The sequence below is a fragment of the Lissotriton helveticus genome, chromosome 5_1 (assembly GCF_964261635.1).
Source record: "Lissotriton helveticus chromosome 5_1, aLisHel1.1, whole genome shotgun sequence".
In the NCBI taxonomy this organism is placed as follows: Eukaryota; Metazoa; Chordata; class Amphibia; order Caudata; family Salamandridae; genus Lissotriton; species Lissotriton helveticus.
Genome location: NC_136065.1, coordinates 1,088,535,038 through 1,088,560,390, shown reverse-complemented (window position 1 = coordinate 1,088,560,390; position 25,353 = coordinate 1,088,535,038). Strand labels below are relative to the sequence as shown.

General features: G+C 43.2%; 1 protein-coding gene across 2 annotated transcripts in view; it reads right to left on the bottom strand.

The window, feature by feature from the left end:
• AS3MT (arsenite methyltransferase) overlaps window positions 1-25,353 on the bottom strand; it is a 263,586-nt gene that overhangs the window by 140,538 nt on the left and 97,695 nt on the right. For both annotated transcript variants that reach the window (XM_078643672.1, XM_078643673.1), the window contains 2 exons: window positions 16,203-16,284; window positions 6,737-6,868 (listed from right to left, as the gene is read on the bottom strand). In XM_078643672.1, the coding sequence (XP_078499798.1) occupies window positions 6,737-6,868; window positions 16,203-16,284 (214 nt within the window). The remainder of the gene's footprint in view (window positions 1-6,736; window positions 6,869-16,202; window positions 16,285-25,353) is intronic.

Below are 25,353 nucleotides of genomic sequence, written 5' to 3'. Positions count from 1 at the left end.
ATGTAAACTACCCAGCTTCCGTTAAATTTACACACTTTACATAATAGCACCACTGTTAGTAATATCTAAATACGGCTACTTTTTTATGTCCCAATTATTATTATTTATTTGTTTTAACTCTTTTTATTGGATACATGACTTGTTAGCTTAATACATACAATAAGGTCTTGGGTACATGAAATTAATTTGCATTTTTGTCTTTGGTTGTTAGCTATCCTCCAATGAGGGTTCTGTTAGCAGTAGTGCACAGATGCCCCCTCTAAATATATTAAATTTTCCCCATTACCGTTCCCATTTCTTAGGACATCCCTGGTGAACATATATACATCCTTTTCAGCAACCATTGCACTATCCATATCTCCGCACCATTCCTCTGGGGTCGGAGTTTGTTGTGCCCCAGAGTGTTTTATTTTTAATTTTTATTTTTTGTGTTTTATAGAGCGCGAACTTGACCCGTGAGGGTATCAGAGCGCTTTACAGGATATACAGAGAAGTACAAACAACGTTAAGGTGCAATGAAATAAATACAGAACTGCACAGGGGGATGGCGATGGGCCGGGGTGTAGGGAACATGGGAATGCTGGTGATACACAGTACAAATGCAATCATATTTAAAGTCGGCAAATAATAGGAATAAAATAGTAAACAGTAAAAGTAAAAATAAGGGACCCGAAAGTTCTCTGCGAGGAGAGTTGGTGGTCTAACGGAGAAGCACTAGTCTGAGGAACATCAGACTTATGGCCAGGCATATCAGGCATTTAGACGAGGAATTTACCCATGAGGAAGGTTTTGGCCTCCTTCTTGAAAAGTGCGAGAGAGGGGATTCTTCTGATGTTGGGTGGGAAGGAGTTCCAGATTCTAGGGGCTGCCCCGGTGAATGCCCTATTATAGGTTCTTTTTTTCTTGGGGAAGGCGGGTTTCAGTAAGAGGTTTCTGACGGACCGGGAGTTCCTGCTCCCTCCAGATATCACTAGTTTTTGTGCCAGATTAGCAGGGGAGTTTGAGTAAAGAGCCTTATGAGTGATGCATGCCAGTTTCAGCTGAATTCTGGCCTCTACGGGGAGCCAGTTCAGTGAATGAATGAATGAATGAAAAGCAATTTGTATTGCGCAACTAAAACCCAAAGGTATCAAGGCGCCTATCAAAACAGATCCAAAAAAAAAGGCAAAGCACAACTACATATATGTCCGCACAAAAAGACGGGTTTTCAGGGCATTTCTAAATAACTGAAGGGTGGGAAGAGACCTTAATTCCAGTGGGAGGGCGTTCCACCACTTAGGTGCCAAGATGGAAAAGGCTTTACCACCCCATTTGGTTCTCCGAATACGGGGGACTGATAAAAGGAGTCTGTTAGAGGAACGTAAGTTCCTAGAGGGGCTGTAGCGGGACAAAATGGATCCAATTCCAGTGGGGCTGCTTTTTGCTAAGGCCCTGTAGGTCATGCACATGGTCTTGAATGGTGCAGTGCTTTCATATGTGGAGAGATGTGGTCGAATTTCCTGGTGCCGGTGAGTAGTCTGGCAGCCACGTTGAGGCAAGCTTTTAAGGGTGCGAGGGAGTTCTTGGGTAGACCAGTGAGGGTGGAGCAACCATATTTCAGTCTGGAGATGACTAGTGCTTGCACTGACATTTTTAGGTCAGCATCTTCAATGAATGGTTTCAGTTTCCAAAGATAGCTCAAGTGGAATCTAGCTGCTTTAGCCATTGAGTTGATGTGATCCCGCATGTTCAAATTGCAGTCTAGGATTATGCCCAGAGATTTAGCAGAGTCCACAATGGTCGGCGGGCAGTTTAGGGCTGTGATGGCCTTGATCCACGTCTGAATCTCAGGGTTGGCTTTAGAAGGGGAGATTAGGAGAAATTCCGTTTTCTTTGCATTGAGTTTTAGTTGGTTAGCGGCTAGCCACTGAACAGCCATTTTCAAGGTCTCGTTCAGGGAGAGGATCTCCTCCAATGAAGAGATATTGATGTATATTTGGGTGTCGTCCGCGTACATGTGGTAGGAAATGTTGGCGGTACGAAGAACAGGGTTGATCCTTGGGGGACTCCAACCATAACCGGAGAGGGAGCTGATAGGTTGCCGTTAATGAGGAATCTTTGTGAACGATTATGGAGGAAGGACCTGAACCAATCTAGGATCACACCATCCAGACCCATCCTGAGATTGAGGCGTTCAGGAAGTTTATCATGATTGACCGTGTCGAAGGCGGAGGATAGGTCTAAAAGGATTAGCAAGCAGGTTTTGCCTTGGTCTAGGGCTTGGAGGGCATCATCCACGATGTGAAGCATAGTGGTTTCAGTGCTATGCCCCCGTCTAAACCCACATTGGAAGTCATCAAGTAGGTGGAAGTTAAAGATGTGCTGACTTAGTTGTAGCTGTACGCATTTCTCAAGTACTTTGGCTAGTAGTGGGATATTGGAGATGGGTCTGAAATTGTCGGGGGAGGATGGATCCAGTGCTGGTTTTTTTAAGATGGGAGGACTTGGCCAGCTTTACCGATTCCACTTGGCTATTGTCATTCCTAGTGTTGCCCATTCTCGGGCTGCGTGGGTGTGATCTGTAGCATCCCATATATTTAAAAGGCATTGCTTGGGTTCTGGTGGTACAAGGGTCCCACTAATCCGTGTTATCGTGTTCGTGATCGCTTCCCAGTATGCTAAATTGGCTGGGCAGCACCATCTTGTGTGATAGAATGTGCCTATTGTACCGCATTGTCGCAGGCAGAGTTGGTTGTTGGTTTTTCCAATCTTATATAGTTCTAGTCAAGTATGCTCTGTGGAGCAATTTAAGTTGTATAAGGCGTAGCTTTGCAGATATGGCCACTTCTCGTGGAGACCCAAGCGCTTCCTGACAGTTTGCATCGCCTAGTCCCTCTATGTCAATCTGCAATTTTCCCGACATGTGTCTGTGTAGGGTCTGGTTGGTTGTTTATAATTTTACGGTAGGTTAGGGATATGGCTTTATTATCCATCTGCTCAAATAGTAATCTATTCTCCAATGCAGAAGCCTCCGGAAGGATAATGTCTGGTGGTATGACTGCCTCGAGTGCATGCTTGATTTGTAAATAACGAAACATTTCTATGGGTGCCATTTCATATTGATCCTGTAGTTGAGTGCATGTCTTAACCTTCCCCTTGGTCCAAAGGTCTCCAACTTCTGAGATCCCAATTGCATCCCATTGGCAAAATCCTTTGCTGTTGCCGAGTTTACCCAGATTTTTGGTTTCCCAAAGTGGGGTGGTCTGCGTTATCTTGTCCTCCCAGCCCAGTTTTCTGAGCACTGTGTACCATATGTGAATTGTATTCGCAATGGGTCCCAGCAAAGTTATTTTTCGGGATTTGTTGTAAAGCACTCGGTTGATTACTCCCCTCCTAGTGCATGTCTATCCATTCGGAAAGCGGGGTCGGTTTGGGGAGAGGGAAGCCACTGGTTGATCACAATCAATTGGGAGGCCCAATACTATGTTCGGGAGTGCAATGACGTCGTCATACCAACTTTTGACTAATTTATTCATTGCTATTCGAGCTGGTTTGCCACCCCGAAGGAGGTTATTCACTTTTGATTCTATTGCACGAAAATAAGATGATGGAACTAAGAACAGAGTGTTTTGTAAGGCATAAAGGAATCTGGGGAGGGCCATCATTTTGAAGAGTGCCGCTCTCCCCAGTAATGTCAGTGGCAATAAGTGCCAGTGTTTGGATTCTCGATGTAATCTTTGCAGGGGCACTAGGAGGTTTTTGTTCATAAAGACTTCTGAGTTTGAAGTGATATGGATCCCTAAGTACTTAAAGCTGTCTTCCACTATCTTTACTTCACACCCCTTAAGCAATGTTGGCTGTGGGCCATGCAAAACATATATGATTGATTTATCCCAATTGATGATATACCCAGAGTATTTCCCATATGTTTCGCAGATATTTAATAGTCTATGTAGTGATTGTTTGGGAGATGCCATATATAATAGGACATCATCGGCGTACAATGATATACGGTCTTCCCATCCTTCAGCCCACCTGAGTCTGCGGATTATAGGATCTCTTCTTATCCAAAATACCAGAGGCTCCAATACAAGGGCGAAGAGGAGCGGTGAAAAGGACAACCCTGTCTCGTTCCACGCCCCAAGGGGATTTCATAGGAGACATGCCCATTTGCCACTGTGCGCGCAAGTGGTTTTGATGTCCCAATTATTGGTAACTTGTATTTTAAGTATGAACTTTAGAAAGAGGCAATATTTTTATGGAACATGTAAAATTGGGACTAGATGCCATTTAATTGTGTTGCAAAGGTTTTCACTACTTATGCAATAAAGTATTTTATATAGAGTGCCAAAGAACAGTTTGTTAGTCTTTCCTCTCAGAAATAATGTTTCTACTGGGATATAGATGTAAGTATGTAATCAATTACCCTTCGAACACTTTTTGTATACTATACAAGGATAGCCTGTCCTCTGTGGGTTGTGCATAGTACTATTTTTTAATACAAGACTTTTTCCACTTGAGATCCGTTTAGGACAGCGGTTCTTAACCTGTGGTGCGCAGACCCCTGGGAGCCGCAACTCGAATTAATGAAGTCCGCGATGCTTCAAAAAATGTAATCATAGCAGATGAATACAGTAAGCACGTGTAAAAATGCTATGTATATGTGAAGTAATTTGAAATTAGAGGCTAAAAAGCAGGTTGGTATTATTAGCTTGATTCGTGAGAGAAACAAAATGTAAGCAATCAGTGGTATACACGATCGGAGGCTTCAATTGAAGTGCTAGTATGTGCTGACAAAAACAGAGGATGCTGTAGGAGCAAAATAAAGACTAAGTGATATGCTAAAATCTAGCACATCTTAATATAAAAGTACATTTTGAAAAGCTCTATGCTTCCCATTAAAACGTTGATTATTTGATACTTGGGTTTGTGAATTATAGAATATATTTCCTAATTTGTGTATTTGTCTGATGTATAATTGTTTCTGTACGATTGTGTATTTCTTTGAGGTTGAAATCCTAAAAATTGTTTAGGCTGGGGTCCCTGGCTCGTGACTCGATGGGGATCCACAGAAATCAAAAGGTTAAGAACCACTGCTTTGGATGACTGCCTCTAGTACATTCCACCAAAGGCTTTTAGCACTGCAGACTGGCCGTAGGCATTTCTTTCAATAGCAAGATGCATTCTAAGATTAATTATTTTCCCAGCTGTAAGGATCAGTGTGTTGTTCAATCTAGCATATTTAGGCATTGACTTTTTAGATTTAGCTCCAGCCAAGACTTTTAAATTCAACTAAAATAATATGCATAATACATGCTCTTATAAAGGCTTTCAGCCAGCCCTCTTTATCCAGTGGTCTGTTATTGTGTGATTCATATTTTCTTCTACCCTCTCTACAGCAATGACTACGTCAATTTCAGCCATTGTCGAACTTCACTGTGAATGATGGTACACATCCACACAAAAAAGAATTCCCTTAAGTGGCAGGAACTATTATGGCAATGTGAGCTTTTTGAGAGCCCACAGTATTTTTGCTTATAGACAATTTCCTTTTTTCTTTTAGTAGATTGATAAGGGCACGGCAGCTTCCTAAACAATACATTTTAAGAAATCCATGACAAAACAAGCACTGGCAAAGCCAAACAGGCTTGTGGCTAATGCAAGACCTATTGATTTTGACAATGCTTGTTTGCAATGTATATATTATTCTGTACGGTCATCCTGCATGTTTACAGTTTTACATTTGTGTTAATAATTTTTTATATAATTTACGGTGTGCTTTTATAGAGAGCTTATTCTTGGCACAATTAAATCTATACGGGTAAACATGTTTGTTCATGTATGCTTTCAGTAAATCCTATGATTGTTCAATTGTTTTTGTGCGTATGCACTGTACAGTTAACACAGATTACATTATCAGTTTGTGCACATTTTCTAAAGGTATAATGTGACAATATGGCAACAATGGCATGCTATTAATTTGCCCTATTGTCAATTAGAAACAAATTCATAAAATGTGAACCAACTCATGAAAAAATTGAATTTGCACATCTACCCTGTGCATAAATAACGGAGACATAGACGCACCTGTGCAAACTGATATGAAAAGCCATTTCGACATAAGTGCCATCTTGCTCATGATAAGACCCCATACTCTTTAAAGCACTCTTGGCAGCGGTGTGTTACATTAAATAGATTTCTAATACATGAATTAAACAAACCCACACGTCAGCGTTGACCAGGATTACGAACAATAAACTATGTGTTTTCTTTTCTTACCATTATACAAATAAAGAGGTTTAATTTCCAGTGTTTAGAGGGAACTGCTGTGAAAGAATCTATCCTTGAGGAATACCACATAAGCCAGCGTCCTTCACTATAACCTTCAGAAAAGGCCTTAGCGAGCTAATGAAGACATTTCTTTCAGAGGAATGCACTTAAAAAATCATTTGGGGCTTGCAAGTACTCCACCACCAGGGACAATCAAGGAAAATGCGATATGTGTCAAGGAAAAGATAGGACCCGAGTAAACAGATGGCAAGGAACTGCATTCCAGGGTATGGGAGAACAGTTTTGTGATAGCCTAAAGACCACAGAAGAGAGCAGGACGGCAGATGCAAGGACCATCAGTATTCCTTGTGCCTTGACAGATCTTGCACACTGCCTGATATCGCAACACAATTGTCACAGCATTTTCATGGAGATGCTGGAGTTTCTCATTTTCACATGAATGAACAGATCTTTCCTTAAGACTTACCAACAGCTTGTTCAAGCTCCTTGTTGTTCACAGTTACTTCACTTGCGGTGACCAATCGCGGAGGGTAGAACCCCACCTCCTCTGCAATAATGAGCAGGTCCTTCCACCACATCGCTCCGCCAAGACACTCTCCTAAACCACAGAAGACCAGATGTTATTAGGAATCATTTCAAAGAGTAGGGCTAAACTATTTATTTGGTCAAAATTGACACCACTCAAGGGAACATATTGTATTCTACTAGCTCAGTAGACAGAAGGAAATTAGCTTTCTTAGTTAATTTTTCTACCATACGTTTTAGCTTTTATGCCTAAAAAAAGACAGTTATTCTTCTCACATTCTCGAATCAGTGTATATGGCTTAGATCCCCTTTGTTGCAACACTACACCTATTTTGACTTCCAAGAAGCTCCACATTCCTTAGTGGAAGCCACCATGTTATTTTCCTGACATCCTGTGACATCCGTTACAGCATCAGAGTCAGAAAGGGTTGGCTTGCACATAAAGGGGAGATGATATGGCATTACGCCAACAGCTGCGACTTTGGAACTGGGGAACTAGGTTTGAGTATCAGCATTGGCTCAACATCCTGTGATTCTAGGCACATCACCTAATCTCCCCATGTCTAAAAAAAATTTGACCTCGTGTAATGTAACTGGTGCTGGTGTAAAGCACTCCAGTATCTTCGGGTCGAGGTTGCTCTGTATAAAACTGCAAAAATAAAGGTAACGGAATAGGTGAAAGAAAAGGCTACAGCTGTGTCAAGTACGATTATTGACATACGTTTTTAAACCAAACTGTAACCTGTATTCTAATTACATCTACATTCTACCTGAACTTTAACTTGCTGCTCCAGTCCCTGCTCTATAATACAAGATGCCAGGATGCTCAAACCATGTCACATGCTCCATATCTCTTAAACAATTTCAACTGCACATGCGCTTGGGGGATTTACCATCACAGCCTCTAGAGAACTATAATTGCATCCGTAGGCACTTGTTCATAGCGTGTAGTGCTTTAGGTTCACATCATCCTGTTATCTGCCACTGCTATGATGTACCAACAGTGTGTAACAGAACTCTCTGAGAGCCTGTCAGAGCAGCGCTGGGGACCAGTGAGCACAGCCACTGGAGTGGAGGGAAAGAAGGTACAGGGAGTGGACGAGTTGGGTGGCAGGAACCAGGTATTATTATTATTTTTTAGGTTTCGCCTGGCATTCACTGCGCAGCAGTGTCGCGCATGCGAAATCTTATGTTTTTCACCCGCCTCTCTCTTCCATTGGCTAGCTCCATAAATGGAGGCTAGCCATTGGAAGAGAGATCTGTCAGTATTTCTCGGAGCAGATTCGTGGGCGTTACGGTGATTTTTTCTCGCTCCGCCCCTTTGCGAACGTCATGTGGCGGTGGGCGGGTGTTTTTTTTGGGGGGGGGGGGGCGGCATGTTTTGATCATTTGTTCGTGGCTTTTGCAGGAGTGGGCTGCGCACTGAGGCCGCTGGCCGATGTCGGTTTCTTTTGGCCTCCAAGCGCCTGGTAGCGCTTTGCTTTTTCCTCATAGCGCCTAGGGACGCTGTAATTGTGCCACGAGCGCTGGGAGCGCTTTATTTTTGCTTTAGCGCCTGGGAGCGCTGCATCTTGTTCACTAGCGCTTGGGAGCGCTTTATTTGTTTTAGCCGGTGCCCACCCGGCATTGGCCCCCTGGATTGCTGCCCCCAGCGAGTGCCCACCTCGCTTTATAATTAGCTTGAAGAGGGAGCCCGTGTTTCACCGCCGCTGGCCCGGAGATCGCTAAGGAGGCGCTGTGCCCGCCTCCCTGCCACGGGCCGCGCTGCCATTGGCGGCCCTCAGCTCAGGAAGTCAGGCAGGCCGGGGGCGGGATGATGAGACGACGGGAAGACTAAGGAGCTTCCCCCCGGGGCTCCCAGGAGCGAGGGAGAGCCCCTGAGTATACCGGCCGAAGAGAGGCCGCCGGAGGAGTGCCACAGTGGAGCGAGGCTCCCCAGAGTCCCGCCGGTGAAGATAGCAGCGAGGCGGCCTCCAGCCGCAACCAGAGTCCGCCGTTCCCAGTGATTGGCCAAAAAGGAGAGGGGCGTCGGGGCACATTGCCGGTGCCCGCCCCTCCCCTCCAGTGCGAGTGTGTGTGCTAAGAGGCCGTGGGGCCTTACCTGATGCAGAGTCCCCCGAGAGGGACTTCCCCGACCAGGCCCAAATTATTGAAGAGCCCCGAGAGGCTCAGGCGGCATTCCGGTGGTGACGGAGCGGCCCAAGAGGCAGCAGGCCGCTCCAGCGGGCATTGTTAATTCGAGCCCACGAGAGGCTCAGAGGCAGTTCTTAGTTCTAGAGCCCAGCGAGGCTCCAAAGGGCCCACTCATTTCTTGAGCCTGCGAGGCTCCCATCTGGCCCCACATTTTGTTGAGGAGCCCCGAGAGGCTCCAGGAACCACAGTTGTTCTTCGAGCCCAGAGAGGCTCACAGTGCCCCATTTGTCTTTGAGCCCCGAGAGGCTCCAGGCGCCACAGTTGTTTTGAGAGTGCAAGAGGCTCAGGGGGCATTTCCTTTGTTCAGAGCCTGTGAGGCTCCCACGTTGGCCCCATCATTGTTGTTACAGCTGCCCAGCACTTAGTGGGCAGCTGCCACGTTTAGGCCCCCCTGACACTGGGACACAGGGCGTCCTAGCCCCAACAAGGCCATTTGGCCTAGGGACTGCCACAGGTGGTGGACACTGCAAGCACCTCACCCCTAAACCACACTCAAAGCAGTAAGGCAACCCTAGGCCACCAGAACCATCATTCAAAGCAGTACCACCCCAAACCCAGCTACGGGGTGGACTTATTCACAGCTACCAAGTGACCTCGTTGGGATATTACTTTTGTCATTTTTATTAACCCATAGCACTTGGCATTATGAAGCATATGTTTCCACGTTTTCTTTTTTATTTAAGCAGGATTGGCGATAGATCCCAGCTCACAAAGTGCTGTTTCGGTTAAAAAACAAACAAACACAGGAATTGCTGAATATTCCACCATTAACATGGGAACACTGGTTAACTCTGACTACCCACCCCTCCTTGAAGCATCCCCCCCCCTCCCTAAGGTATGTTTAAATGAGAACTGAACACCGCTGTGGCTGGAAACCCTGCAGCCCCCGATCACCCACCCCAAAAGGTGCTGACTGTGCCTTTTCGGCCAGCCGTCCACTTTTTAATTAGATTCCTGGCGACGATGGGAGGAGTGGGCGAGCCCTTTGATCTGAGGGCGCTTAATGAACTTTACTTTTTAGGTCGAAGCCTGGCGTTCACTGCGCAAGCAGTGTCGCGCAGGCTGTCATGTACTTGCACAAGTTCATTTTATGTATTGTTTTGTAACTGTATTTATATAGTGCTTAATACCCCTGACAAGGTGTGGTTGGGTGGATGGAGTCAGTGGATGAATGGAGTTGAGTGGTGGCTAGGTGGATGGACTTAGTGGGTGGATGAAGTGTGTGTTTATGGCTGTGTGTGTGTCTGTAGCTGTGTGTGTGTCTGTGTGTGTGGCTCTGTGTATGTGTGTGTGTGGCTCTGCGTGTGGCTCTGTAGCTATGTATGCGTGTGGGACTCTGTGCGGGTCTGTGTGTGGCATTTGCGAGAAATTAAGCTATTGGCATTGTAAATGACAGTGCCATTTATTTATCTGTTTTCAAAACCAACACATAAATAAAAAAAATTGTCCTTTACAATGCCAATAGCTCTAACTTTTTCAAAGGCGAGACCGTTGCATTGTAAATGCTTGTTTTACATTTGGGACGGGGAGAAGCCATCTTATTAATGGCTCGTCAATTACTCCTCTGCACTGCGTATCAGTTTAAAACAGAGTGAAATGATTTTGGGGGCGGTACATTTCATAAAATTATAGATAGATAAAAAGTGAATTACCAGGGGGTCTCATCTCTGCGTTCTGAGTGCCATCTTACACAACTCTAGATTCACTCTTGCTGTCACTCAGAACCCCTCAGTGAAAATCATCCCTGAAATTCACTGTGTCCCTTCTATATTTCAGTTTGTTGTGTCACCAAGTTCCACTGGCGTAAATGTCAGATTCAAAGTCTGTCAATTTATTGCCTGAATTCACAGAATATTGTGGCAACAGTGGTTATCCACAGTTGCTATGTCATAAAGGAATTCCAGGTGGGTCTGGAAGTCTTCTCACAAAGCCTGTCAGTGCAGCGATGGCAGAGAGTACATCCGAAGGACAGTGAAGAGAGAAGAAAAACACAGAGGTCGGTGGGGTGGCTGGCAGGAGGCCAGGTTTTTTTAGGGTGGGGCGGAGAGAGGCCATATTATGTATGGTTCCCCCATTACTCGTCTGTCCCTACAGAGTTGAAAAACATCCCCATTATTACCGGTTATCCATTTATAATTTCACATGCAATCTGTATTACAGGTATGTATGTGTATAGGTGATTTTGTGCAGAATATTTTAGTGCCAACCAGAGTTGAAGATTCATGTGATGTCATCATTGGAATGTTGCAGCTTGTAATGAGGCCAAGAGAGTTTGGAGTTGGAGGAGCTGCAGTATGGAGAACCTATGGAGAGTGAATTTAGAACGTCGACAGGAGCCTCTCTCAAGTTTATTGTTCATTGCCTACACTACCAGAGGCGACCACAGATTTAGAGTATTTGCTCACAGGACACAGGCAGAAATTTGAACTGATGAGGATTTGCAGCTAAAGCACAGGCCTTGGCCACTACATTGAGGTACATAAATATATTTTACTAGCTGCCGGCTGCTTTCAATTTACCCAACATCCACTTCCACTACAAGTGGAGTTAGGTTGCCTAAAGTTAGAAGCAAGAAACAGCTAACCGCAAAAGTAACATAACAGAATCAAGGATGCTGGATGAGGCACATCGCAGATGTTGAGTAAGGCTGCAAAGAGTGAGTTCCACAATAAATAAAGCAAACATTGACAAAGTCCACAGACCTGGTTTTAGTAGAAGATTGGTGAAGTGTGAATATGTGGATTAAGCAGTATTGTTTTATGTTTCTTTGATTAAAACGGTTCTCATGTTACCTTTGCCTAGGTCTTCTAATCTAGTGGAAAAATAGGACATCTCTCCAGAAGTCATGTATTGTAAATGTTTAGAGTTTCTTGAATGTCTAATTGCTGTGGTAGGTCAATGACTGAGATCCCCTCGAAATATGTACTCCCACAGAGAATTTTTACTTCAATCGTGTTCCAAATCATCATCTTCTGCATGGTCTTCCCCTTAAATCTTTGCCTTCTGTTGCTGAACCAGTTTTTCTGGGCACAGGACTCTGTGCACTTTACCCCTGCTACACAGCGGTAAAGTGATTGTGCTCTTCCTCTCTAACATGTAAACATTGGTATATTCTAGATTGGTACATTTAATTTGCTTGTAAATCCTTGGTAAATGGTACTACCTGTATCATGCCCTGCAAATTAAATGCTACTAGTGGGCTGAAGCACTCATAATACCACTTGCTAAAGTAGCACTGTAAAACATGTCTCCAGACCTACCACTGCAGGTTGAGTATGGAGTTTTAAACTGCCATTTCAACCAGGCAAAATAAACCTCTTGCTAAGACTAAAACGTCCTTTTCAATATGTATAAGTCACCCATGATGTAGGCCTAAAAGCATATTGGACAGCGAGCATGGCATCTAAACAATGAGACATGTATATTTAATTTATTACATGTCTAGGCAGGGAAAATCCTCCAAAGCTGTTATTCACTATGGCAACGCTGGCTCTAATACAGGTTAATGCTGGTTTACACGATTATATTTGTCAGAAGGGCATCTACCTCCTTGACAGGATGGCCTGGAGGCTAGGCACGGTCCCTTCCTGAGCTTCAAAGGATGCCTACCTTGTTACTGGCAGATGAAACCCACACCTAGGCCTGCCTTCCTTTTGTCGCTCCACTCAGGGTCGCTCCAAAACCAGTGGGAGGGGAAGAACTGACCAGAACTGCTTTAGAGGGTGGGCAAAGGTTTGCCCTCCCTCACAGGCTGGCACTGGGCATAAAAGTGGACCCGCAGACCTTTCCTCAGAACACTTGTGGACCTGTGAAGAATCAGAAGAAGGACTGCCCTGATGTCTGAAGAACCTGAAGGAAGACTTGACTGGCTTGCCTTGAAATCACAACCATATAAATGACTCCAAGGGTTAGTTGGCTGACCTCCTGTTTGAGCTAAAGGGACACAACTAGCTTCCAGAAGTCTCCCTTCCTGCAACTGCCCAGCTAACCGGTTCCAACTGGACCTGCCCTTAACCCCGCTACTGAACTTTGCTGGAGTGAGTCCTCACCCCAAGTGGTACTCCCCCAGGTCTTGGGCCCGTGAACGGTGTCAGAGTGCATGCCTCCATTTCCCAAACTGCAAGAAGTGGGACTTTTTGCCATCTTTCTTCCTTGAGAACTGACAGAAACTGGGGTCGCTATCGACGCAGCAGCCGTCAAATCGCTTGTCGGTGTCAACTTGCTCGTTTGCCCAGCTGAAGGAGAGCAGAATTCCAGAAAAGTTTCTAAGTCTGAATGTAGAGGACTTCACTAGGAGCATCACATCAATGTTGAGGCCTCCCTGGACCCCACTATGGGCCAGCTTGCCCTGCATCGTCGATTACTTTTGCTCTATAGATGTATCAAAGTCAGGTGGTAAACTTTCCACCAAGAGTAACCTAGTCCCTGTATCCGACTTGCACTCCATCATGGTCAGCCTAATCTTTTTAGTTTGGCCCAGTTTAACTCGACTAGATACATGCGGTTAGCACTCTGTTCTTTTTGGCACTATTTTTAATTCAAACTTTAAAAAATCATATCTCTGGTTCTACTTATTGGATTTTTGTTGTTTTGGTGTCATTTCATTTAGTAAAAAATTCACTGTTTTTCGAAATTGATTTAGAATTCTTTTTCTGCTGTGTTTTCACTATAGTACTGTGCACGTACTGCATAAATACTTTACACATTGCCTTGCAGTTAAGCCTGGCTGCTTTGTGCCAAGATACTAGTGGGTTAAGCACAGGTTTATTTAGTAACGTTTGTGGTTCAACCTGACATGGATTGTGATTATTAATTGAAGTGGGTTTCCATTTCCTTTAACTAATACTCCAATGTTTTACATATCATAAATTGTTTTGTATCTTTGTAAATATTACCAGTGGGTAGGGTAAGGATAAATTATATAGCGGCCTAAGGACGTCTTCACTTTCCCTTTACTTTATGTTTACAATTTCTGAAAACAGACACGTTTCAGAGTCTTTCTATGAAAGGTTTAATTTCATCTCGCCTACTGGTTATTCATCGTTGTTTATCTGCTGTCTGGCTAAAGGACACTTTTTCAAAGTGGCTAAGGTAACCCATGTACTTAGTAAACAAGAGTGAAATTGAGGTCAACATACAGGGCCTGTGAGGCATGTTTAGGCATGCACGGTTTTGAACAGATAAATCTAAGCGTTCTTATCTGTGGCCAAATTATATATTTCTATCACACATCCCTAAAAAAGGGATTACAATATTTTAGGAGTGATCCTTCATGGTCCCATTTTGATGTCTTTATATTGTAGTATTCACTCATATTTTCACTGCTTTGAATTCTTGGATATCTCTAGGATGAAGAGATTTGTGCAGGGCTTTTGAACCTTGGGTGTGATGCAGTATTGTAGATTGAATGTATTTCCATAGATTAGTGTCTAGATGATGCAGTACAACGTTATTGCTCAATACCACTTGAATGTTGTGCTATGTGCTGCATTAGTATTCTGGGGCAAGAGTGGGATGGGCTAGAGCTGTTATGAGGCAGTGAAGTGTAATGGGGTTGCGTCCTACGGATACACTGCAGTGGGTATGTGGTACTAATATGCAGTACAATATAGTGAGTTAAGTGGCAGGTTTGTCTCATTAGGATACAAAGCAGTGTAGTGGATTTGCGTCTCTTGGATGAAGACAGCTTGATAGGTAGTGTCCTTTTGATACAGTGTACTGTAGTGTGTGAGTTTTTTAAAGTCAAACCTACTAAACAGCACATGTGCGTCTGTTGCGGGGCATATTGTGGCTTACCAAGAGCATAGAGGGGCTTGGCGCCTGCCCACTGCTTACCATAGGCTGACTTATAACTCATTTACCTGCTCTTTGTTTGTGTCTCAGCTTGCCAATCTTGTGTTTGTCCTTCCCATGGAGAATTGCCTCTTTATAATCTCTTTGATTGGTAGGCATCGACACTTCAACTGCTTGCTTTTCAGGCACCACTTTTTCCTTTTTGTGTCAAACACTCCATTAGAGTGTGTGTGTGTGCTTTTGAGCAGTCTACCTCGTGGACACCTCTAATCCTGCACTCTGTGTTGCTCTATGTTTCCCGACCTCTCCTTCATACCCTCCTCCCTCTTGCACTTGCCTCTGTGGTTCTCCTCGTTGCTTCCCCCTACACCCTCCGTGTTGCTTTTGCGTCCCTCCAGCGGTCTCCCAACTGCTTCTTTTGTGTGTCCTCCATGTTGCTCTGGAGTCACCCTCCACCCTCCCCTGTGTTGCTTTGCCATTCGCCCTCCCCATATTGCTTCCCCATTCCCATACCCTCTACTGCACTGCTACCGCTCCCCCACCTACCCCTGTGTTGCTTCGCCGTTCACCCCTAACCATGCCTGTGTTGCTTCCCATTTAGCCCCCACTCTCCCCATTGGCAAATACATTTAAATGGATACCATTGCACATGCACAACTCTAAGAGTGAGAGATCAAGCAATATTCAGACACAGAATGAACAAGGTTCTAAAGCTCAGAGCAGCTCTCGCTTTCAGCAAATCGCATACCCTTAGAGCCCTTTATTGTGTGTGCTTTATGCTGGCAGCCAGCGCTAGAGCCCTAGTTAGCCAGAAATAATAGAGAAAATACCAATCAATACCCAGAAAAAAAACGAGTTTGTGCTCTTTTACATACCCCCTTGCGTAAAGTACTCTTAGTTGTACATGGAATAGACTATCAGGAGATATAAAGATGTCTTAAGTGAGAGCTCCGAGACCTATAATTGGCGTTTAAAGACCAAAAATGAAGGTGTTTCAATGAATAATCTCCACGCCTTGAGGGTCACTGTGGCCTACAGAGGAAAGTACTCGGAAGTACTAGTGACCACTGAGGCATTTAGTGCCTGACAGAATAATAATTTGAAACAGTGGGCTTCAAAGCAAAGTATCTGTACCCAGGAAATGAGAATATGAAACAGTGGGCTTCAAAGCAAAGTATCTGTACCCAGGAAATGAGAATATGAAACAGTGGGCTTCAAAGCAAAGTATCTGTACCCAGGAAATGAGAATATTTAGAACTCGAACATAACCGAAACTTCTGTATCCAATTTATTAAACTACAAAATACATGACAGGTTTTAAATGCCTACACATTTAGCCCAAAGACCTGAATGTATGCTGCATTTTTTTGATAGTATCTGGCAATTTAAATTCCAAGAATAAACATGTTGTAAGTACATACCCCAGAGGACTTTGTGCTTCCTGATTTCAGCCGGCATTTCAAGGTTAGCGTAGACATCACTGAAATACATCTCCCCACCATCCTAAAACCAAACAACACTTAGTCAAAACATCTGACTGGCGCAGCGCCGCACCGATAAGAGAGAGGGTGGGGGAGAAAGAGACAGACACTGGTCAGACCACAACATCTCAGACAGAAAGACATGCAGAATTACAACCTCTTCACACTAGCACCGAACTTCAAACACAGATGAACCGCAGACACTTATCACAGCAGTGCCACCACCAGGACACTACTAAAGGCAACGTTGAAGAAAATGAACATTTTCAGTGATATTTCTAGCAAATAAAATGTAATTTGAGCCACAAAGCAGACACGCGGAGGAATGCTGCTGTTTGGTGCTCACAATCGAGTGTACCGACCTCAAAGCAGCAGGGCCTGGTTTGGAGGAAGGTGGTTCTCCCCCAAAAGACCGATGCATCTGGAGTGACGCCTTTCAGGCATGGTGGCACCAGTAGTCACTGGCACTGGCAGAGTTCAAGCGGAGTGGCAGCTCTCATGGGGGGACAGCTGTTTCTAGAGGTGCAGATTCTAATGATGTATGTACTATAGGGACCGCCTGAATCTAAGAGAGAAAAAGCGTCTTAGACCCTTATTACAAATGTGCCGATGCATACGGATATGTGCTACAACTGCTGCTGCTGAACATATCAGAATTTGTTTTACCACACCCAGTAAACACTGGATGGAATTAAACAGGCAACCCTCTTTCAATGTTGGCAGGTTAAACCTGTATCGTTATTTATTAGAGGGGTTAAGTATCGCGCCAAACACCCGGCCACTTGTAAGGAGGGCCTTAGTCTTGATGGATCGATCAGAATCCCCTATCACGCCACGCAATGAGCCGGGGAACAGTGGAGACTTAGGAAAGTCAATATATAGGATCATGTTTGAAGTTCACTTCACTCAAGAAAGAGACGGCCAGAGTGCTATTTAATCAGGCTCCATAGCTTTAGACTTCCTCTGCGAGAGCTGGCGCTGAAGCAGTTTTGAGGTAGAGGAAATCTTCTGGAGGCAAACGTTGCTGCTGGCTGCTAGAGCGGGACAAGCAGCTCTTGAATCAGCACTGCAGGTTTCTCTCAGAAGATTCTCCCCAGATGGTACTGGAGAGATCTGCTACTAAGCAGGAGTGGGTTTGGAGCTGGAATCTAAAATGTATATCACAGACTTCGGTCCTCTCCATCACTGGTGGCAATGAGTAATTTGAAGGTGAAGAAAATGATCTGTGTGGGGCAGAGGTTGTTGGCGGGATGGATGCGTCACTCTCACCCTGTTGCCTCAGAGTGGGACAGCTGTAGAGGGTGTCTCTGCTGGGCTTGCCTAGACTCAACTAGTGGCACGTGGTTGTACCCGTAGTTCTTTCAGAATTTCCAGAATAACAGAATCTTGCAGGACACTTGTCCCAGCGCCACTGTGGTTGGAACTGACAAACAACTTCTTCTATATTTAGTTATTTGAAAAGTTTTATAAAGCGCGAACATATGATAGGAACAGCCCATAGAGGCAACAACTTAGTGTTTCTTCGAGCGCTTCTGCTGGTATTCACTAGAGACCTTTTTTGGATTAGTTGACAAACCATCCCATTTGAAGACTAGAAGGGCTGGTGAACCAGGACTTAAAGGCGTTTAGTCTCAAAATTAAGCTGTTTCTTCCAGCTCGCACAAAAAGCCGAAAATATGCCCCTGGTTCTTACAGCAAGTTAGCCAACAGGCAGTCCTGCACAGTATTTAGCCAAGTAAGAAACACCTATATGGAAAGGGGTTGGTGCTCAAAGGATATTGAGTTCTGTAGTTTAAGCTTTGCCAAGTTAGACGTATTTGTCAAGCCTTCATTGCAGGACTTACTGGCTCCTAAATTGACCAACAGGTGGACAAAGGACAACAAGTTCTAGGGGATCAAATCTATCCTATATAAAAATAGAGCCCTTTGTGCCTGCATAGTGACAGTAGAGCTCGGCTTTCCTTTAAAGTTTTACTGACAGGGCAAAGTTGGGCCACAACATGGAAATGCAATAAACATCTAAAACAGAACACTTTTTTTTATTTACAAATAACGTTTGGAGACTCCTCAGGTGTAGTCACACTTTTTTATCCTTAATCTATACTTATAAAGGTTCACTGCCATCAGTCAATATAAATTGGTAAGTTTAATTTGTTAAGCGGATGTACGTTACATGGCCAGAAGGCCTTTTTCTTACCCCCCACGGTGGCAGATTGTTTCCTCAACGGCCAACCCGCACCAATTTCCTAGATCTTTCTAGACTACTTCACTTTAAAGACTCTGCCCTTGAGAAACTTTGCTGACACTTGCTGGCCGTCATACTCCACCGCCCTTGTCCTTAAGAAGACCCGCTATGATATTTAAATAGTGCATTGTCAGGGTCAAAATGTCAACGAATACATATGGTTCAGCTATTTACAAGTCTCTTGGCTCAAATTAACAAGCAAAAGTGTTGCCCACCAGAGATATTGTCCTCTCTCATCCGGACCACCTTGTAGTTATTTTTCTTGTTAAACTGTACATATTCTCATGTTGTACATATGATATGCGCTGCACCATCGTCACTGAGCACCCTAAGTCACTTTATTACATGTCACCTGTAAATGTATTCACTTGACAGCCTTTTCATTTTTGTAAATACCTTTGAAAGCCTCAAATCATATAAAATAAGAATTTCACAAACATCTATTAGCCGTTGTTTTTGTGTTCCAACTACATGTAACATTCGTTATTTTCTAAAAAATAATTTGACATCTCTGTGCTTCTGTACAATTTATAATTTGTTTACATTTTTGATTCTTATGTAAAGTGATTATTCCCCCCAACAGAACCACTGTAGCTTTCTATATATACACCCAGGCTCTGAGGGACACAGGGTTACCCCATTGTAGTTATACCGGAGTAACATCAGTGGCAGAACTCTTCAACGGGCTCTGCACAAAGCTTAAATCCAAGGTGGACTATAATAGAGCAGTTCTGGAGAACTGCCAAGAGTGACACTTGGTGGGAGGTGTTGGATTGCAATAAGAATTTTTTGTTAGGGTGAAAAAGCAAAGAAAGTCAGCTTCTCAAGGTGGAGTGGGCTAGTGCCGCACGGGCAGGCTTAAGAAGTGATGTGGTGTGGCCTTGTCCATTCCCAAAACTGGACATTGGAAGTACCTGAATACATTTGCAGACAGAGCTTTGCGCCCAAAAATGTAAACCTCCATGGAGGTAGGTGACAAGTAGGAGGAAAGTTTTGTTTTATCCAAACTTTTCCAAATTTGCATGTGTTGTACTGTAAAGCATACATACAAAGTGGGACTTTTTTTTTTACGTTACTCTAAGCATAGAATTTTGTAGTGAAAGGGTAACTTTCCAGTAACCTAGCCTAGGCTCACATGCAAACCTTTGCACTATGCTGCATTGAGTAGCGTGAACATTTTGTACATTTGCTCCCAAGCTCTTCTATGTAACTAGGCCTCTCTGTATTAAGGCCGCAGTAAACAAGATCACATTCACCCCAAATAGGAGGGAGGGAGGTTTCTCCAGTGAGTGCTTCTCTAAACCCTTTCTACTTTATTTACGGTTACTGAATTAGCTGTTCGGCTTTTGCCTAGCTTTTCATAGCACAGTAGACAGATTGTGTATGTGACATGCTGGTCTATTAGCCAGGAAGGTAGGCAGAGGCCCTCTAAGCTCCATGTTGTACAAAGGGTTGTTGAAAAGTGTGTTGAGACAGCATGCACAAATGGGACTGCACATGAGTGCCTACTGTGTGAATCTCTTTTATGAACGCGAGGAAGGCCATATAACCAGTGTTAGAACATGGTTCATGCAAAGGACACTTACTGAGATTGATTTGTCCAAGGGCAGCTGCTATAATGTATTGCTTGACCTACAGTTTAGATCCTTACTACATGACCCACATACTGCACCACTACCCCTAACTCATACACCTTCCTCCCTGAACAGACGCAAACAAAACAATCAACATGCCACTCCTCACAACTTCCCTACTCCAGGTCTACTGCACAAGGCTACACTACAAAAACAACACAGCTCACCAACTCCCTCTCAGCCACCATCTCCAGCACCTACACACGCAGGCCCATCAAAATGCCTTCTTAGCCTGCTGGAGGAGGAACACGATACAGAACAGCTACACTATTGCAATCCTCATACAGCTAATACCAGCACTAAGGACACACCTGCTACAAACCTACAAAATACTGCTCACTCTTATACAAAACAAAGTCACACTATCACCAAAGAACATTCTCTAAAATGTCTACTAATAAATGCTCGATCCCTCTTTTAAAACAGGCATCACATCTACGACCTTCTCACTGAGAGAAAACCTGACATACTCTTCAAAACTGAATAATGGTTGTGAGATCATATGGCTTCAGTGTTGCATGAAGCCATTCCTATAGGCTGTCAAACTATCATGCAAAATCGTGTAGGCAAAAGAGGAGGTGGCCTAGCTGTTGTGTTCAGGCAAACATGAAATATCACTAAAGCTGCTAATGTCTCCATACATGGTTGCAAGGCCCTCTTCAGCAGATATAACCCTACACCGTCTTCCTCCTGTACCTTCTTGCTCCCTTACAGACCTCCACCTAGCAATGCAACATTCCCAGACACACTTATAGATACAGTTTCAAACCTTATAACACTACACTCCAACCTATGCATTCTGGGTGACCTCAACATTTGGTTTCACAAACCCAATATGCTCCATTTGAAAAAAAACATCACTGGCCTGGACGCACTGAACCTACATCAGATCATCCACAAACCCACACACATTGCTGGACATATCCTAGATGTCATTTTTGCAAATATAGAACAAGTTACCTTTCAAACAATAACTCCACTGACATGGTCAGACCACCAGTTGCTTGCTTCCCAACATAAATTAACACAAAGCAACACACCTAAAACCACGTTACGTACATCTGCCTATCGAGCGTGGAACAAACTCAATTTTGAACACTTAGAAACACTGCTAACATCCAGTACAGATCTAAACACAATAAATTCAGTTAAAAAACTATATATTGGCTACAGGAAGCTTTTGATATCCCAATATCACAAAAAATAACACAACAGAATAAAAGAAAACAGGCACCTTGGAGTAATACAGAGCTAAAAGAGATAAAATAACAAATTAGAAAGCTGCAACGTGCCTGGCTCAAAACAAACGCCAATCAAGACAAACTTCACCTACAGAAACTTAACAGAGTATACAAGTAAACCAACAAATAAGCTAAAAAAAATTTATACTATTCAGACAGAATTCAAAATGCTTAGTGTGCAAAAAAATATTCTATAAAATTCTCACTAAATTTGAAAAACCAAAATGACTAGAAGGAGCTCGTCTCATTACTCAAGATTTCACAAACTGGCAAATCACTATACAGCTAAAGCAGACACTTTGCACTCATATTTAAAACAAAGAAAAAACGCCAGCATTGCCCCTTTTCCAAAGCGACAATCCAAGAATACGCTAACCCAGCCTCTCCATTCCTTACAACAGATTTCACACAATGAATTTATGGACCTGGTCAAAGCAAGCAGGCGTGCCCGGAGTCCTTCTGACCTGTGCCCACCACAGAACTTCAAGAGAATTCTTCTAACCTCTGCTGACACACCAGTAAGAAGTATCACCAACAATTCCTTAACTATGGCACTATTTCCAGAAGAACTAAAAAAAAGTCATACATACGCCCATTACTAAAGAAAATAAACCTGGACCCGCTGAACCCCGACAACTACAGACCAATTACAAATGGACCTTTCCTGGCCAAACTGATAGAAAAAGATTTCGTCCAGATGTTAAAATTCACTGAAAATAAAGCCATACATTTAGACTTCTAATCGGGATTCAGTCCAAGAAAAGGCACAGAATCTGCCCTCATTGCCATCTGGGATGACCTTAAGAACACAGTTGACTGGAACGGAACGGTGTTGCTGCACTACTTCTCTTGGACCTCTCAGCTGCCTTTGACACAGTTGACGATGACACTCTAATAAAAGGCTCTACGAAGCATAGAGGGGTCTGCTCTAGACTGGATCACATTCTACCTTCACAACAGAACTAATGTCATCCATTGCCCCCCTTTCTCTTCTAAACTGCACTTCACAAAAGCAGGGGTCCCTCAAAAGCAGGGGTCCCTCGAGGCTCTATCATCTCACCCATGCTTTTCAACATCTACAAGAAGTGATTACCGGCACTGATCAATCAATTTCACCTCACATGCTATAATTATGCAGATGACACACGAATACTCCTTCAACTGGAATTTCCCAAAGACATTGGGAACTCACCAATTGTCAGTTGTCTCAGAGCTGTGGATCAATTGATGACATGGAGCCATCTCAAACTGAATGCTTCCAAAACGGAAATACTCACGTGTGACGATTGGAAAAATTATGATCCAACGCCTAATGGCCTGATGATCTGGGAACCCCACCCAAAGTATCAAAGGAAGTAAGAACCTCTAAATTGCCACAGACTTCAAGCTATCGATAAATGCCCAAGTGGACCAAGTATCAAGCTCAAGCTTTGTTATTACAAAAGCTCCGCAATGCATCTTCCTCACCTGGGATTTCCACACAAGGTCGAGGCTACCATTTCTCTTGTGCTGCCCAAACTTGATTACGTCAATAGCCTCTACCACGAATCACTTTGAACAACTATGAAAAGACTACAATGGATACAGAACTCTGCTGCCAGACTAGTCTTACATATAGCCACAAGCCCACATCTCCCCTGCCTTGAAAGCCCTACATTGGTTACCAGTTGGCAGAAGACCCACAGTGAAGCTGCTTTGTATCACCCACGAAGCGATCCATGGAACAAGACCGCTCTTCCTCAAGAATAAAACAACCAAATACATTCAACAAAGGAACCTCCGCTCTAGAGTGGCACCTCACCTCAAAATACCACCATACAAGAAAAATAAACATGGGTGACACGTCCTTCTCTGTTCAAGCAGCCAAACTATGGAACTCTTTACCCCCAAACGTAAGATCCACGGATAATCACCTTATCTCCAGAAAACTACTCAAGAATTGGCTCTTTCCCACATAACCACCATACTCAAACATAAATATACAGCATATCCCTTTGTAAATAAGCCTTTATTTGAACTATAGATGTGTACCTAAACATGTATATTGCTTGTTTAAACGTGTTATAATTATTATGTTTTTAAAGATATAGATATTCGTTAGTTCTGCTTAACAAATGTACATATTACTTATAGTTGCATCATTCGATGTTTAACATGTATATAAGTTACTGCATAAATAAGTACATTTTTTATCATATTTTTTATCTACAATTTGCTTCACTATTGAATTACAAAAAATATATAAAAAACTAATTTAAAGTATAGCAACACTTGAAAGTCTTAGTTTATTAAATACATCTTTAATCTACATATATTACCTTCCTTATACATATATACAATCCATGTACGTATGTATCTTTTATTTATTACTTTGCTTCTAATTCAGTATATCCAATGCACTACAGTATATATATCACACTATATCTCTAGCAGTATATCCTCTACCTCCACTCTAATTCATCTTAACCCTAATTCTACTACTCCAATGCACCACCCTATTTCTCACCCTATACCGCTCACAATATATCCTCACCTCAACTCTCTGACTCATCTCAAACCTCATTCTACTACGCTTTCCAATGCACTACCCTATATTTCACCCTATCCCTCTCTCAATATACCCTATACCACCGCTCTCTTATTCATCCCAAAACCCATATCACTACTATGATCCCCAAAATAACACTTTCTATACTATTCCCTCTTGTACCCCTCCTTGCATCATCTCATACCTCTTTTACTATTCAGATATCCCAAACAAGCCTTTCTAAACCATTCCATCTGACTCTTCCCCTCCACCTCCCCATTACTCATCCCAAACCCATCCTACTGCTATGAACCCCCAAAAAAGCTTTCTAGCCCCTTCCCTCTTCCGTCCCTCCATTATTCTTTTTCAATCCAAATAATAGACTAACATGTCCTCCGCTCAAATTTATTTCATATTTCCCTACACTAATCCTACATTAATTCTGTTTGGGTTCCGCAGTAGCGTGCTACCTGACAAAAAGTGCTTCAACAGCTCATCGGGGGTAGCAAGCACTATATGAATGCAAGCCCTTCCCTCTTCTATCCCTCCACTATCCATTTACAATCCATATAACAGACTAACATGTTCACCGCTCAAATTAATTTTAATATTTCCATAGACTAATTCACACTAATCCTTTTTTTGGTTCCGGAGTAGCATGCGAATCAAGGAAAAGTGCTTCAACACCTCATCAGGGGTAGCAAGTGCTATATAAATACAAACCTTTTTCATTTTCATTTCAATCTTTATTCGGTTTAAAAAACCTTATAAGATACAATACATTCAATCATAATACATCATATCACAGTTTAAATACATAAAATAGCGGGTGGATAAAAAATATCAACACACTTCCTCTGTATATAATACATAGAATTCAATTAATTTCCCAGTTTGTCCACTTGGGGGTGGCTTAGTCCTAGTTGGCCCCTCTAATGTACAAGAACACTGAATAAATATACAGAATAGTAAAACAATAAGTTAAACATCTGTTTTTGTTAAAAAAAAGTGTACACCAGAACATTAAAGCAGGCAGCACTTTGGCGGTCAACAGGTGACTCGGTAACATGGTAAACTGGCCTATTTCCTTACGTTTTTTGGTCTTTCATCTTCCTAATCAAGGCTACGCATAAGAGGAAACGGCTCAGGCTGAACACAATCGGTTGGGCAGTGTCTCCCTTAAAAATTCTAAGTCCAACCTTAATTTGTCGGAGACCTAACTTTTTACAGATTGGCTTTAGCCATTTTTTCCTGGCTTTAAGATATGCTGGGCATATAAATAAAACATGGGACACATCCTCTTTCAGCCCCATCTCGCAAAACTCACATATATCGGATCCAACGGCCCCGACCAACCCCTTATTACAGTTCCAGCTGGATGTCCTTTCTTTTAATTGCAAAATACCATACCGGAACTTTAAGTATAGGCTCTTGGCCAATGGAG